This window comes from Phyllobates terribilis, unplaced genomic scaffold (genome assembly GCF_046119375.1).
Source record: "Phyllobates terribilis strain yellow unplaced genomic scaffold, ASM4611937v1 Scaffold_1__5_contigs__length_1240528914, whole genome shotgun sequence".
In the NCBI taxonomy this organism is placed as follows: domain Eukaryota; kingdom Metazoa; phylum Chordata; class Amphibia; order Anura; family Dendrobatidae; genus Phyllobates; species Phyllobates terribilis.
In genome coordinates this window covers 1,230,664,361-1,230,682,416 of record NW_027362761.1, presented here as the reverse complement: position 1 = coordinate 1,230,682,416, position 18,056 = coordinate 1,230,664,361, and the positions used below count along the sequence as shown (strand labels likewise).

General features: G+C 45.1%; 1 protein-coding gene across 1 annotated transcript in view; it reads right to left on the bottom strand.

Annotated features, from left to right (window-relative positions):
• LOXL3 (lysyl oxidase like 3) overlaps positions 1–18,056 on the bottom strand; it is a 155,044-nt gene that overhangs the window by 31,104 nt on the left and 105,884 nt on the right. The window contains 1 exon segment of the mRNA XM_073649999.1: positions 1,271–1,438. Within this exon segment, the coding sequence (XP_073506100.1) occupies positions 1,271–1,438 (168 nt within the window).

Sequence of the window (18,056 nt, the reverse complement as noted above, 5' to 3'; positions counted from 1 at the left end):
AAACCTTCAGTGTCATCTATGTGAGACTCCTCTGTACATACCGTCACCGCATGCAGAGAGTACCCCAAGCCGAGCTGCCGACATGCCACCATTGCTTCCTTAGTTGTCCAGCCATCACTGCACAGGTAGCCCCATGAGTTTCCAAGCTTCAGCTCCACGCGTCCCTCAAACTGTGTGCGCCCCCCAATAATGCGAATCTGCAGTGGTGAGCCCAGGAGCAGCAAGCAATGACACATAATAACAAGACATGAGACAGACAAGGACAGAGAAGCGGATGGAAACTAGTCTGCTACATGACACATCAACTGTAAGGCAGTGACAGGAATTTTCACAAGGCAAATGTGAGATGAAGACGAGCTCTCAAATCTTATACAGGACGGTTTTATGGGTTTCAGTCATGCAGCAAGACATTGGAACTAAAAATTATAACTAGAACATTGCAAATCACACACAGACTTAACCTGGCTGAGATTGACATGACAGAGCACATACATAACCAAGCCAGCCTATACAGACTCCACCTGGCCAAGAATGACACGACAGAGCACATACATGTTCAAAGCCGGCCAATTCACACTCGCCTGGCTGGGAATGACATGACAGCACATACGTGACCAAGCCAGCCTATACAGACTCCACCTGGCCAAGAATGACACGACAGAGCACATACATGTTCAAAGCCGGCCAATTCACACTCGCCTGGCTGGGAATGACATGACAGCACATACGTGACCAAAGCCAGCACACAGGCCCCACCTAGCGGAGAATGACACGACAGAGCCAGCAGATACAGACCTCACCAAACTTATCATACAAAGCAGCATTACAGAGCAGATGCTCAGAAACAGCCACAAAGTGAGCTAAAATGAATGAGAATCGCCTCAGTGAAAGGTGTGGAGGGTGATGGACGTCATTCTTTTAGGGGGACACACTCTTCTGGAAGATGTTGTGCAGTGCATAATTGCATGAAAGGTGCTTAGATGATCAGGCCAGATTCCTGAGAGTGGAGACCCTACACCTGATTGTTTAAAGGGGATATCCACATCAGAATCGTAGTTATATGGGACCCAGTGGCTGAATGTGATTTCTTGCGTGTAGATAACAGCAGTTATAGTTTAGGTTAGTAGCAGCACAATGGTGGAGCCACAGACACATGTAGCAGTGAATGCCTCACCTAGGGCGACCTTGCTTCCTGCTCAGTATGACCTGTATACCCTTGTGTATACTGCCCTTCTCCCATCACCGAGTACAGCACAAGTCTAATACATACCTGAAGGGCACTGCTGACAAATCCTAGACCCAACTGTTGGCAGACCACCGCAGCCTCCTTGGTTCCCCAACCTTCTCCACAAACAAATCCCCAGCGTTCTTCTCCACGCGGTCCCAACAAAACCTCCACCCGCCCCTCATGCTGGCTCCGACCCCCTGCCAGGCGGATCTGAGAGGAATAAGGATCCCATATTTCAAACCCATTATAAGAGAAATACAGTAGTCCATCAGATTACAATGGCCTCTGGCTACAGTAACCAATATCTTCAGCATATAAGCCTCTTTTCTTGACCATTATAATTTAAAAATCACTCAAGAAATATTGTCACATTCACTGCAAATCTAAATGGACATTTCACTGGTAGGGAGCATGCATTGATTGGTTGATTGCTCCTCTTTATGGTGCGGTGCGTTACTACGTGTCCAATACCACCTTTTACCTGTGTCAGAATGAGACAATTCTTTGGACACCGCGGTCAGGAGGCTAAACTTCATTATTTCTACATCATAGAAAGGGATTTAAAACTGCTATTTTGATTTTTATATACGTGAACATTAGCCTTGTGAATGATCAGAGCAAGTTCAGAGAAGAGCTACCAGGATGGTGAGCAGACCGCAAACTATGTCCTACAAGGAACAGTTAAAGGATCTGGGAATATTTAGCTTGCAATAAAGAAGACTTGAGAGGAGACTTAATAGCTGTCTACAAATATCTGAAGGGCTGTCACATTGTAGAGGGATCATCCTTATTCTCATTTGCACAAGGAAAGACTAGAAGCAATGGGATGAAACTGAATGGGAGGAGACACAGATTAGATATTAGAAGACACTGTATGACAGTGAGGAGATCAATGAGGGGAACAGGCGGCCACGAGAGGTGGTGAGTTCCCCTTCAATGGAAGTCTTCAAACAGAGGCTGGACGACATCTGTCTGAGATGGTTTAGTGAATCTTGCTTTGAGCAGAGGGTTGGACCAGATGACCCAGGAGGTCCCTTCCAACTCTACCATTCTATGATTATATGATTCTATAGATATTAGAAAAAACCTTTTGACAGTTCGGGTGATCAATGAGTGGAACAGGCGGCCACAAGAGGTGGTGAGTTCTCCTTCAATGGAAGTCTTCACACAGAGGCTGGACAGATGTGTCTGAGATGATTAGTGAATCCTGCATTGAGCAGGGGGTTGGACACGATGACCCAGGAGGTCCCCTCCAACTCTAACAGTCTAGGATTCTATCATTGAACAACTGTGTATGGGGCATCAGCAGGACAAAGTGGGTGGCCATGTTCAATTACACCAGGAAAGTAGCAGCCGGTACCGGAAAATGAAAGATGTTTAATGAAAGATTTGTATGTGATATGGTCGACTAAAGCAATCGATATTAAATTTCACCCAACAAATTATGTTTACAATTATCCATTTTCATCAACTATAAGCTAGAGTTAATGATCATCTGATCATGACGTCTACAAGGAATGACACCAAGAGCAGATGATGAAAAGTACCATCTCTATTTCCTTTGAAGATTTGATGGAGATAACAGATGATAAAGATGCCTAGAGGAGTCATCGCGAAGGTTCGTTAATGTTCCCCACGTAGACCCTCATCTTGGGCCTTTCAGTGTTCTTCTATTAAATCCTCTGAAAAGTCTTTGCTGCTGATGCCACCAGTGACCTTACTGTCAGGATTTTCTCTTTTTTCTCCAGTAGATGCAAAGATAGCCGTAGACATGAAATATTGTGCAACGATGGTGGAAGGATTTTCCATTTGTAAGTCATGACTGCTTCCCATCTTTGTTCAGTGTCTTGCAGGCAGATAATTTATATTAATTTGCTGTATGTGAAATTTGGGACAGTGGTTGATTTTGATCTTAACCGTTAATCTGCAGATACGAGGAGTTTGATAGATGGATCTCTGCCTAAAAGGTTCAACAAGGATAAGACAATAGCCTCTGCCTCGTAACAGACAGAACTAAAGACAGGAGTGGCAGGAGAACAACTCCCTCCGATCACTGTAGAAAGATTCTCAATTCCCCGCCATCTCCAACACCTTTGCTTGCAGTTGCAAATTTGAAATAGTCTTGTTCACATCATGAGACCGAATCTCTCTCCTAATTAAGTTCAGCCAAAGAGATGGAACTTGTTATAGTCCCAGTTCACCTTAAGGAGGAGAGCTGAGTGTGGAGTCCTAAGGCCGGTTTCACACGTTCGTATATCTCCGGTACCGAAAAAAAAAATGGTATCAGAGATATCAGTGGCCCGTGTGGCAACCGTGTGCCCCATTAGGATAACACGGACCGGCACCTGGGAATCAGTGTACAGTTAGTGCTGTTCCCAAGTGCCAGGTGCTGAACGCTGCCCTCATCATGGTTCCCTGCCGGCGCCATGATCAGCACCAGCAGGGACAGTAATGAGGGTAGTGATGGTCTTCTCTCGCAATGTCCACCTGTAAAAATAAGAATAATAAAAAAAAATCCTTATTCTCCCGTCTCCTAGGTGTCACCCGCTGTAATCCATGCGACCGCTGAGCAGAGGTGCCGGGGAGAATGAAGCACTGCACCGAGCGAGCCCTGAAGCTGCACTGAGCTCAGGAGCGGTATTCTGTCACTCACTGATCGCAGTACTGGGGCCTACTCGCTGCAGCGGCTCATTCTCCCCAGCTCCTCTGCTGATCGGTCACATGGATTACAGTGGGGGACACTTAGGTGAGTATAAGGATCATAAAGATTTATTCTTATTTTCATATACAGGTGGACACTGCGGGAGCAGACACTACTACCCTCATCATTGTCCCTGCTGGTGCTGATTGCAGCACCCGACGCTTGGGAACAGCGCTAACTGTAGCGCTGATTCCCTGGTGCCGGTACGTGTCACACAGATGGCATCCATGTGTGGCACATGTTTACATGGACCCATTGATTTGAATGGGTCTGTGTGATCCGTGCTGCCGGCCAAAATAGATTTAAGTGGGTCTACATGTGTCAGTGTCTCCGGTACCTGTGGAAACTGTCACCATAAGTATCAGACACATGGACGTGGGAAAGAGCCCTTACTCTCAGTGAAAGAGCTAATTTGCATAATTTAAGGAGCCTTAATTGCTGCCCTGTAATCAATACATAGCATGAAGCTGTGACTATAGCATACAGTCATGACACTTCCCTGTACTCCACACCTGCCCCTTGAGTCGAGCAGCGAGCACATCTCTGCAAAAATCACACCTCTGTAAAAACACTTAGAGATATAGAGGACAGAGGTACAATAAAGTCAGAGAGTGTGTGAATGTCTATGTCACAGACAGTTTCACCATTTTCCGCAATGCATCATTCAAATCGGCTATTGACTCAGTCGCCCCTTGTGCATGGCATAGTGCGACGAATCAATAGACTACTCTGGGACCAATCTCAGTAAAAAACTTCAGCAAGTGTCCAGAGTTGCTGAGGGGCGCTGGAAGAAAAGGCACTCGCTGGAAGATGGGACCACATTTAAACAAAAAAAATTCACATTTAAGTCGATCCTCACCTCTGCTAAAGCAGACAACTTCACAAACCTCATATCTTCTTTATCCCACAACTCTAAACAGTTAGGCAACACTTAACTCCCTCTTCTGCCCTCCACTGCCCCCTCTGACCTGCTTCTTCTCTGCAGACTATGCCGCATATTTCAAATGCAAAATTGACCAAATTAGGCAAGTCTTTACTAATCAACCACCACAACTCCTATGTATAACAGACCAATGCCCTTCACCTATAAACTACCTCCTCACCATCACTGAAGGAGAATTTACTCATCTCTCCAAATCATTCCTCACCCCTTCTGCATTTTACCCCATCTCATCTCCTTTCCAACCTCACCACCATGTTTTTCCCGACCCTAACCCGTCTCTTCAATCTATCAGTAACTTCTGGTTCCTTCCCATCTGCTTTCAGTCATGCCACAAACCCACCTATTCTAAGGAAGCCATCCCTTGACCCAACCTCTATATCCAGCTACCCCACGTCTCTGCTCCTGTTCGCCTCCAAACAGCACGTCCTCATTGAACTTTCCTCCCACCCGTCATCCAACTCGCTCTTCGACAACCTACAATCCACCTTCCATCCCTCCACTCCACTGAAACTGCCTCGACCAAAATTACTAACGACTTGCTGCCAAAGCTAACAGATAATTCTCTATACTCCTCCTTGTACACCTGTTCTCTGCCTTTGACACAGTCGACCACTCCCTCCTGCTACAAATCCTCTCTTCTCATGATGTCAAAGACCTTGCCATCTCCTGAATCTCGTGAACTGTAGCCTACTATAGTGCAATATGAAGCACCGGAACATAAAATATTTCTATATTACCAATACCTGAATCTCCTTATACCTTACACATTTCGCATCTCCCATTCCCATAGGACCTCCTCACCCCACCCTCTTTCTGTCGGAGTCCCGTACGGCTCTGTCTTAGGACACCTACACTTCTCCATTTATATCTTTGGCCCGGGACAAATCAAAGTCTCACGGCTTCCATTACCACCTATACACTGATGACACTCAGATCTACCTCTCTGGCCCAGATGTCACCTCTCTGCTGTCCAGAATCCCAGAGTGTGTAGCAGCCATATCCTCCTTCTTCTCATCACGCTTCTTAAAGCTCATTGTGGACAAACCTGAACTCACCACCTTTCCTCCATCTCAATCAGTTCCCTACCTGATCCTTCAAAATAAATGACACCAAACTTTCCCTTGTACCTGAGGTCCGCTGCCTCAGAATAACCCTTGACTCTTCCTTGTCCATCAAACTGCACAACCAAGCCTCGACTACCTCCTGCAGCCTCCAACTCAAAAATATTTCCAGAATCCGTCCTTTTCTCAACCCTGAATCTACTAAAATGCTTTGTGCCTTCATCATCTTTCACCTTGGCTACTGCAATATCCTTCTCTGTGGCTCCCTGCCAACACTATTACACCACTTCAGTCCTTAACTCTGCTGACCAATTAATCCACCTTTCTCCTCACAACTCCTCTGCTTCACCCCTCTGCTAATCCCTTCATTGGCGCCCAAGTTCCCAACTTATCCAATTCCACTAACATTGACCGACTAGGCTGTCCATAATCTGTCTCCTTCATACAGTGGCATGTAGAAGTTTGGGCACTCCTGATCAAAATTACTTTTATTGTGAACAGTGAAGCAAGTTGAAGATGAAATGATCTAAAAGGCCTAAAGTTACAGATGGCACATTTCCTTTGTATTTTAGGCAAAAAAAATATTTTCATCTTTTACATTTTAAAAATTACAAAAAGGAAAATGGGCCAATGCAAAGGTTTGTGCCCCCTGCATGGTTAGCACCCAGTAGCGCCCCCTTTTGAAAGTATCACGGCTTGTAAACGCTATTTGTAGCCAGATAAGAGTCTTTCACTTCTTGTTTGAAGGATTTTCATCCATTCTTCCTTGGAGAATTCCTCCAGTTCTGTGAGATTTCTGGGTCGTCTTGCATGCACTGGTATTTTGAGGTCTAGCCTTAGATTTTCAATGATGTTCAGATCAGGGGACCGTGAGGGCCATTGAAAAACCTTTTAATTTAGTCTATTGTGCATTGTGACGTGTGTTTAGGATCATTATCCATTTGTAGAAGCCATCCTCTTTTCATCTTCATTTTTTTTACAGATGGTGTTATGTTTGTATCAAGAATTTGTTGAAATTGCATTCAATAGATTCTTCCCTCTACCTGTGAAATGTTCCCATTGCCATTGGCTGCAACACAACCCCAAAGCATGATTGATCCACCCCCATGCTTAATGGTTGTCAAGATGTTCTTTTCCTGAAATTCTGTGCCCTTTTTCTCCACACATACCTGTGATCATTGTGGCCACAGAGTTCTATTTTACCTCATCGGTCCACAGGACTTGTTCCACAATGTATCAGGCTTGTTTAGATGTTCTTTTGCACTTCTGACACTGAATTTTATGGTGAGGATGCAGGAGAAGTTTTCTTCTGATGACTTTTCCATGAAGGCCATATTTGTGTAGGTGTCTCTGAACAGTAGAACAATGGACCACAACTCCAGAGTCTGATAAATCTTTCTGAAGGTCTTTTGCAGTCAAGCGGGGGTTCTGATTTGCCTCTCTAGCAATCTTATGAGCAGCTCTCACTAAAATGTTGCTTGGTCTTCCAGACCTTATCTTGACCTCCACTGTTCCTGGTAAATGCCATTTCTTAATTACATTTCGAACTGAGGAAAGGGCAACTTGAAAACGCTTTGCTATCTTCTTATAGCTTCTCCTGCTTTGTGGCCTCCACCATTTTCAGAGTGCTGGCCGCTGCTTAGAAGATCCCATAGCCGGTGGTTTTTGACACAAGGTTAGAGGAGGCTGGGTTTATAAAGCTGGGAAATTTACATCACCTTGGCTTTCCTAACAATAATAGTTAATAAGATTTAACTCTAACAGGCTAATTAAGGTCTGAAACCTTGGTCAAAGTTATCTGAGCACACAAATCTTCAAGGGTGCCCAAACTTTTGCATCAGCCCATTTTCCTTTTTGTAATTTTTAAAATGTAAAAAATTACAATGTTTTTTTTGTTGCCTAAAATATAAAGGAAATCTGTAACTTTAGGCATTTTAGATCATTTCATCTTCAACTTTAACTGTTCACAATAACAGTAATTTTGAGCAGGGAGATGCCAAAACTTTTACATGCCACTGTATATCTCCAATCTAATCTCCCAATATCTTCCCTCATGTAATGTCCAGTCCTCTAAAGACCTCCTTCTCTCCACCACACTCATACGTTCCTCACCAAATCGCCTCCAAGACTTCTCCCAAGTATCCCCCATCCTCTGGAATTCTGTGCCCCAACACTTCAGATTATCCACCACATTCAAAACTTTCAGACGGAACTTGAAAACCCATCTCTTCAAGAAAGCTACATCTGGCAATGACCCCATTGCCACCTCACCACCACCAGACCTGCTTCAAGCCCCCAACCTACTTTTCTACGTTTTCTACCCCTTATCCTGGAGACTGAAAGCCCGCCAGGGCAGGGCCCTCTCCCCTCTGTACCAGTCTGTCATTGTTAGTTTGTTCGTTGTAATTTATATTTGTGTTTTGTATGTGACCTCTTTTCACATGTGCAGCAGCCAGGAATCAATGGTGCAATAAAAATTAATAACAATGAGTCATTTTTTTTACAGATGGTGTTATGTTTGCATCAAGAATTTGTTGAAATTACATTTAATCCATTCTTCCCTCTACCCGTGAAATATTCCCCGTGCCATTGGCTGCAACACAACCCCAAGGTATGATTGATCCTCCCCCATGCTTAATGGTTGGTGAGATGTTCTTTTCCTGAAATTCTGTGCCCTTTTTTCCCCACACATACCTTTGATCATTGTGGCCACAGGGTTCTATTTTAACTTCATTGGTCCACAGGACTTGTTTCCAAAATGCATAAGGCTTGTTTAGATGACCTATTCATAGCATCACTGCTCTAATCTGTCTACAACCGTCCCTGTCCTCAAAGCCACCTGCTTTTTACATGGTAAATGATCAGCACATACTGGAAATGCTGAACACATGAAACAGAGAACAGCGATGTGGACTGATATAACATAAGTATGGAGTCAGCACGTCATCACTTAAGTGCAAAAAATCTTCAGGTATACATTATACACATACCGGATTTTTCTTCTAGGTTATCTAATAGTCATCATGTAAGTAGCTTAGTGGTAATTATTACAGTACAATTGTGTGCATGGCATGAAGAAAGAAGATGCACTAGGGACTGTATAAAGTCCAAGGATGGGCTGGAGTCACAGGAATTATATGAAGATTTCAAAATGACTGAGTCACAGGAACTGTATAAAAGATCCGAGAAGAACCGAGATCACTGGATTGTATGAAGATCAGAGAATGACGGGTCACAGGAACTGTATAAAAGATCAGAGAAGAACCGAGATCACTGGATTGTATGAAGATCAGAGAATGACGGGTCACAGGAACTGTATAAAAGATCCGAGAAGAACCGAGATCACTGGATTCTATGAAGATCAGAGAATGACGGGTCACAGGAACTGTATAAAAGATCCGAGAAGAACCGAGATCACTGGATTCTATGAAGATCAGAGAATGACGGGTCACAGGAACTGTATAAAAGATCCGAGAAGAACCGAGATCACTGGATTGTATGAAGATCAGAGAATGACGGGTCATAGGAACTGTATAAAAGATCCGAGAAGAACCGAGATCACTGGATTGTATGAAGATCAGAGAATGACGGGTCACAGGAACTGTATAAAAGATCCGAGAAGAACCGAGATCACTGGATTCTATGAAGATCAGAGAATGACGGGTCACAGGAACTGTATAAAAGATCCGAGAAGAACCGAGATCACTGGATTGTATGAAGATCATAGAATGACGGGTCACAGGAACTGTATAAAAGATCAGAGAAGAACCGAGATCACTGGATTGTATGAAGATCAGAGAATGACGGGTCACAGGAACTGTATAAAAGATCCGGGAAGAACCGAGATCACTGGATTGTATGAAGATCAGAGAATGACGGGTCACAGGAACTGTATAAAAGATCCGAGAAGAACCGAGATCACTGGATTGTATGAAGATCATAGAATGACGGGTCACAGGAACTGTATAAAAGATCCGAGAAGAACCGAGATCACTGGATTGTATGAAGATCAGAGAATGACGGGTCATAGGAACTGTATAAAAGATCAGAGAAGAACCGAGATCACTGGATTGTATGAAGATCAGAGAATGACGGGTCACAGGAACTGTATAAAAGATCCGAGAAGAACCGAGATCACTGGATTCTATGAAGATCAGAGAATGACGGGTCACAGGAACTGTATAAAAGATCCGAGAAGAACCGAGATCACTGGATTCTATGAAGATCAGAGAATGACGGGTCACAGGAACTGTATAAAAGATCCGAGAAGAACCGAGATCACTGGATTCTATGAAGATCAGAGAATGACGGGTCACAGGAACTGTATAAAAGATCCGAGAAGAACCGAGATCACTGGACTGTATGAAGATCAGAGAATGACGGGTCACAGGAACTGTATAAAAGATCCGAGAAGAACCAAGATCACTGGACAGTATGAAGATCAGAGAATGACGGGTCACAGGAACTGTATAAAAGATCCGAGAAGAACCAAGATCACTGGACAGTATGAAGATCAGAGAATGACGGGTCACAGGAACTGTATAAAAGATCCGAGAAGAACCGAGATCACTGGATTGTATGAAGATCAGAGAATGACGGGTCACAGGAACTGTATAAAAGATCCGAGAAGAACCGAGATCACTGGATTGTATGAAGATCAGAGAATGACGGGTCACAGGAACTGTATAAAAGATCCGAGAACAACCGAGATCACTGGATTGTATGAAGATCAGAGAATGACGGGTCATAGGAACTGTATAAAAGATCCGAGAAGAACCGAGATCACTGGATTGTATGAAGATCAGAGAATGACGGGTCACAGGAACTGTATAAAAGATCAGAGAAGAACCGAGATCACTGGATTGTATGAAGATCATAGAATGACGGGTCACAGGAACTGTATAAAAGATCCGAGAAGAACCGAGATCACTGGATTGTATGAAGATCAGAGAATGACGGGTCATAGGAACTGTATAAAAGATCCGAGAAGAACCGAGATCACTGGATTGTATGAAGATCAGAGAATGACGGGTCACAGGAACTGTATAAAAGATCCGGGAAGAACCGAGATCACTGGATTGTATGAAGATCAGAGAATGACGGGTCACAGGAACTGTATAAAAGATCCGAGAAGAACCGAGATCACTGGATTGTATGAAGATCAGAGAATGACAGGTCACAGGAACTGTATAAAAGATCCGAGAAGAACCGAGATCACTGGATTGTATGAAGATCAGAGAATGACGGGTCACAGGAACTGTATAAAAGATCCGAGAAGAACCGAGATCACTGGATTGTATGAAGATCAGAGAATGACGGGTCACAGGAACTGTATAAAAGATCCGAGAAGAACCGAGATCACTGGATTCTATGAAGATCAGAGAATGACGGGTCACAGGAACTGTATAAAAGATCCGAGAAGAACCGAGATCACTGGATTCTATGAAGATCAGAGAATGACGGGTCACAGGAACTGTATAAAAGATCCGAGAAGAACCGAGATCACTGGATTCTATGAAGATCAGAGAATGACGGGTCACAGGAACTGTATAAAAGATCCGAGAAGAACCGAGATCACTGGATTGTATGAAGATCAGAGAATGACGGGTCATAGGAACTGTATAAAAGATCCGAGAAGAACCGAGATCACTGGATTGTATGAAGATCAGAGAATGACGGGTCACAGGAACTGTATAAAAGATCCGAGAAGAACCGAGATCACTGGATTCTATGAAGATCAGGGAATGACGGGTCACAGGAACTGTATAAAAGATCCGAGAAGAACCGAGATCACTGGATTGTATGAAGATCAGAGAATGACGGGTCACAGGAACTGTATAAAAGATCAGAGAAGAACCGAGATCACTGGATTGTATGAAGATCATAGAATGACGGGTCACAGGAACTGTATAAAAGATCCGAGAAGAACCGAGATCACTGGATTGTATGAAGATCAGAGAATGACGGGTCACAGGAACTGTATAAAAGATCCGGGAAGAACCGAGATCACTGGATTGTATGAAGATCAGAGAATGACGGGTCACAGGAACTGTATAAAAGATCCGAGAAGAACCGAGATCACTGGATTGTATGAAGATCAGAGAATGACGGGTCACAGGAACTGTATAAAAGATCCGAGAAGAACCGAGATCACTGGACAGTATGAAGATCAGAGAATGACGGGTCACAGGAACTGTATAAAAGATCCGAGAAGAACCGAGATCACTGGATTGTATGAAGATCAGAGAATGACGGGTCATAGGAACTGTATAAAAGATCCGAGAAGAACCGAGATCACTGGATTGTATGAAGATCAGAGAATGACGGGTCATAGGAACTGTATAAAAGATCAGAGAAGAACCGAGATCACTGGATTGTATGAAGATCAGAGAATGACGGGTCACAGGAACTTTATAAAAGATCCGAGAAGAACCGAGATCACTGGATTCTATGAAGATCAGAGAATGACGGGTCACAGGAACTGTATAAAAGATCCGAGAAGAACCGAGATCACTGGATTGTATGAAGATCATAGAATGACGGGTCATAGGAACTGTATAAAAGATCAGAGAAGAACCGAGATCACTGGATTGTATGAAGATCAGAGAATGACGGGTCACAGGAACTGTATAAAAGATCCGGGAAGAACCGAGATCACTGGATTGTATGAAGATCAGAGAATGACGGGTCACAGGAACTGTATAAAAGATCCGGGAAGAACCGAGATCACTGGATTGTATGAAGATCAGAGAATGACGGGTCACAGGAACTGTATAAAAGATCCGAGAAGAACCGAGATCACTGGATTGTATGAAGATCAGAGAATGACGGGTCACAGGAACTGTATAAAAGATCCGAGAAGAACCGAGATCACTGGATTGTATGAAGATCAGAGAATGACGGGTCACAGGAACTGTATAAAAGATCCGAGAAGAACCGAGATCACTGGATTGTATGAAGATCATAGAATGACGTGTCACAGGAACTGTATAAAAGATCCGAGAAGAACCGAGATCACTGGATTGTATGAAGATCATAGAATGACGGGTCACAGGAACTGTATAAAAGATCCGAGAAGAACCGAGATCACTGGATTGTATGAAGATCAGAGAATGACGGGTCATAGGAACTGTATAAAAGATCCGAGAAGAACCGAGATCACTGGATTGCATGAAGATTATAGAATGACGGGTCACAGGAACTGTATAAAAGATCCGAGAACAACCGAGATCACTGGATTCTATGAAGATCAGAGAATGACGGGTCACAGGAACTGTATAAAAGATCCGAGAAGAACCGAGATCACTGGATTGTATGAAGATCATAGAATGACAGGTCACAGGAACTGTATAAAAGATCCGAGAAGAACCGAGATCACTGGATTGTATGAAGATCATAGAATGACGGGTCACAGGAACTGTATAAAAGATCCGAAAAGAACCGAGATCACTGGATTGTATGAAGATCAGAGAATGACGGGTCACAGGAACTGTATAAAAGATCCGAGAAGAACCGAGATCACTGGATTGTATGAAGATCAGAGAATGACGGGTCACAGGAACTGTATAAAAGATCCGGGAAGAACCGAGATCACTGGATTGTTTGAAGATCAGAGAATGACGGGTCACAGGAACTGTATAAAAGATCCGAGAAGAACCGAGATCACTGGATTGTATGAAGATCAGAGAATGACAGGTCACAGGAACTGTATAAAAGATCCGAGAAGAACCGAGATCACTGGATTGTATGGAGATCATAGAATGACGGGTCACAGGAACTGTATAAAAGATCCGAGAAGAACCGAGATCACTGGATTGTATGAAGATCAGAGAATGACGGGTCACAGGAACTGTATAAAGGTCAAAGAATGGGATCACTGGAACTATGAAGATCAGAAAAGAACTGGGGTCAATGGGATTGTAGGAAAAACAATGATGGGTCACTGGGACTGTATGAAGGTCAGTGAATGACTGGGGTCACGGACTGTATGAAGGTCAGAGAATGACTGAGGTCACTGAGACTGTATGAAGGTCAGAGAATAACTGAGGTCACTGAGACTGTATGAAGGTCAGAGAATAACTGAGGTCACTGAGACTGTATGAAGGTCAGAGAATGACTGGGGTCACTGAGACTGTATGAAGGTCAGAGAATGACAGGGGTCACTGGGACTGTATGAAGGTCAGAGAATGACAGGGGTCACTGGGACTGTATGAAGGTCAGAGAATGACAGGGGTCACTGGGACTGTATGAAGGTCAGAGAATGACTGGGGTCACTGGGACTGTATGAAGGTCAGAGAATGACTGGGGTCACTGGGACTGTATGAAGGTCAGAGAATGACTGAGGTCACTGGGACTGTATGAAGGTCAGAGAATGACTGGGGTCACTGGGACTGTATGAAGGTCAGAGAATGACTGGGGTCACTGGGACTGTATGAAGGTCAGAGAATGACTGGGGTCACTGGGACTGTATGAAGGTCAGAGAATGACTGGGGTCACTGGGACTGTATGAAGGTCAGAGAATGACTGGGGTTACTGGCACTGTATGAAGGTCAGAGAATGACTGGGGTCACGGACTGTATGAAGGTCAGAGAATGACTGGGGTCACTGGCACTGTATGAAGGTCAGAGAATGACTGGGGTCACGGACTATATGAAGGTCAGAGAATGACTGAGGTCACTGAGACTGTATGAAGGTCAGAGAATGACTGAGGTTACTGGGACTGTATGAAGGTCAGAGAATGACTGAGGTCACGGACTGTATGAAGGTCAGAGAATGACTGGGGTCACTGGCACTGTATGAAGGTCAGAGAATGACTGAGGTTACTGGCACTGTATGAAGGTCAGAGAATGACTGAGGTCACTGAGACTGTATGAAGGTCAGAGAATGACTGAGGTTACTGGCACTGTATGAAGGTCAGAGAATGACTGGGGTCACTGGCACTGTATGAAGGTCAGAGAATGACTGAGGTCACGGACTGTATGAAGGTCAGAGAATGACTGGGGTCACTGGCACTGTATGAAGGTCAGAGAATGACTGGGGTCACTGGGACTGTATGACGGTCAGAGAATGACTGAGGTTACTGGGACTGTATGAAGGTCAGAGAATGACTGGGGTCACTGGGACTGTATGAAGGTCAGAGAATGACTGAGGTCACGGACTGTATGAAGGTCAGAGAATGACTGAGGTCACGGACTGTATGAAGGTCAGAGAATGACTGGGGTCACTGGCACTGTATGAAGGTCAGAGAATGACTGGGGTCACTGGCACTGTATGAAGGTCAGAGAATGACTGGGGTCACTGGGACTGTATGAAGGTCAGAGAATGACTGGGGTCACTGGCACTGTATGAAGGTCAGAGAATGACTGGGGTCACGGACTGTATGATGGTCAGAGAATGACTGGGGTCATGGACTGTATGACGGTCAGAGAATGACTGAGGTCACTGGGACTGTATGACGGTCAGAGAATGACTGGGGTCACTGGGACTGTATGAAGGTCAGAGAATGACTGGGGTCACTGGCACTGTATGAATGTCAGAGAATGACTGGGGTCACTGGGACTGTATGAAGGTCAGAGAATGACTGAGGTTACTGGGACTGTATGAAGGTCAGAGAATGACTGGGGTCATTGGGACTGTATGAAGGTCAGAGAATGACTGAGGTTACTGGGACTGTATGAAGGTCAGAGAATAACTGGGGTCACTGGGACTGTATGAAGGTCAGAGAATGACTGAGGTTACTGGGACTGTATGAAGGTCAGAGAATGACTGGGGTCACTGGTACTGTATGAAGGTCAGAGAATGACTGGGGTCACGGACTGTATGAAGGTCAGAGAATGACTGAGGTTACTGGCACTGTATGAAGGTCAGAGAATGACTGGGGTCACGGACTGTATGAAGGTCAGAGAATGTCCGGGGTCACTGGGACTGTATGAAGGTCAGAGAATGACTGGGGTCACTGGGACTGTATGAAGGTCAGAGAATGACTGGGGTCACTGGGACTGTATGAAGGTCAGAGAATGACTGGGGTCACTGGGACTGTATGAAGGTCAGAGAATGACTGGGGTCACTGGGACTGTATGAAGGTCAGAGAATGACTGGGGTCACTGGGACTGTATGACGGTCAGAGAATGACTGGGGTCACTGGGACTGTATGACGGTCAGAGAATGACTGGGGTCACTGGGACTGTATGACGGTCAGAGAATGACTGGGGTCACTGGGACTGTATGAAGGTCAGAGAATGACTGGGGTCACTGGGACTGTATGAAGGTCAGAGAATGACTGGGGTCACTGGCACTGTATGAAGGTCAGAGAATGACTGGGGTCACGGACTGTATGAAGGTCAGAGAATGACTGAGGTTACTGGGACTGTATGAAGGTCAGAGAATGACTGGGGTCACTGGGACTGTATGAAGGTCAGAGAATGACTGAGGTCACTGGGACTGTATGAAGGTCAGAGAATCACTGGGGTCACGGACTGTATGAAGGTCAGAGAATGACTGGGGTCACGGACTGTATGAAGGTCAGAGAATGACTGGGGTCACGGACTGTATGAAGGTCAGAGAATGACTGAGGTTACTGGGACTGTATGAAGGTCAGAGAATGACTGGGGTCACGGACTGTATGAAGGTCAGAGAATGACTGGGGTCACGGACTGTATGAAGGTCAGAGAATGACTGAGGTTACTGGGACTGTATGAAGGTCAGAGAATGACTGGGGTCACTGGGACTGTATGAAGGTCAGAGAATGACTGGGGTCACTGGGACTGTATGAAGGTCAGAGAATGTCCGGGGTCACTGGCACTGTATGACGGTCAGAGAATGACTGGGGTCACTGGGACTGTATGAAGGTCAGTGAATGACTGGGGTCATGGACTGTATGAAGGTCAGAGAATGACTGGGGTCACTGGGACTGTATGAAGGTCAGAGAATGACTGAGGTTACTGGGACTGTATGAAGGTCAGAGAATGACTGGGGTCACTGGGACTGTATGAAGGTCAGAGAATGACTGGGGTCATTGGGACTGTATGAAGGTCAGAGAGTGACTGAGGTTACTGGGACTGTATGAAGGTCAGAGAATAACTGGGGTCACTGGGACTGTATGAAGGTCAGAGAATGACTGAGGTTACTGGGACTGTATGAAGGTCAGAGAATGACTGGGGTCACTGGTACTGTATGAAGGTCAGAGAATGACTGGGGTCACGGACTGTATGAAGGTCAGAGAATGACTGAGGTTACTGGCACTGTATGAAGGTCAGAGAATGACTGGGGTCACTGGGACTGTATGAAGGTCAGAGAATGACGGGTCACTGGGACTGTATGAAGGTCAGAGAATGACTGGGGTCACTGGGACTGTATGAAGGTCAGAGAATGACTGGGGTCACTGGGACTGTATGAAGGTCAGAGAATGATTGGGGTCACTGGGACTGTATGACGGTCAGAATGACTGGGGTCACTGGGACTGTATGACAGTCAGAGAATGACTGGGGTCACTGGGACTGTATGACGGTCAGAGAATGACTGAGGTTACTGGGACTGTATGAAGGTCAGAGAATGACTGGGGTCACGGACTGTATGAAGGTCAGAGAATGACTGGGGTCACGGACTGTATGAAGGTCAGAGAATGACTGGGGTCACTGGGACTGTATGAAGGTCAGAGAATGACTGGGGTCACTGGGACTGTATGAAGGTCAGAGAATGACTGGGGTCACTGGGACTGTATGAAGTTCAGAGAATGACTGGGGTCACTGGGACTGTATGAAGGTCAGAGAATGACTGGGGTCACTGGGACTGTATGAAGGTCAGAGAATGTCCGGGGTCACTGGCACTGTATGTAGATCAGAGAAAGGAGAAACTCCACTGTTAAGTGATGGACAGGAGTCACTGGGACCCAGAAAATGACTGGAGCCATGGGGACTATATGGACTGTGGACGGACCTGTCTAGTGATTGCTCAGCACTCTAGACGTGAATTTAAATGTGTTGATCCTGAAAATGATCCCAAAAAAATGTCATGCTCGCAGTATTTTCCCACCAGTATAAGATCTGGCTTCATGTAGGACCGAGGCCACCAGCAGAATAATGAGCGTCAGTGCGTCCATCTCATCCACACATCATTGTCTCCTCC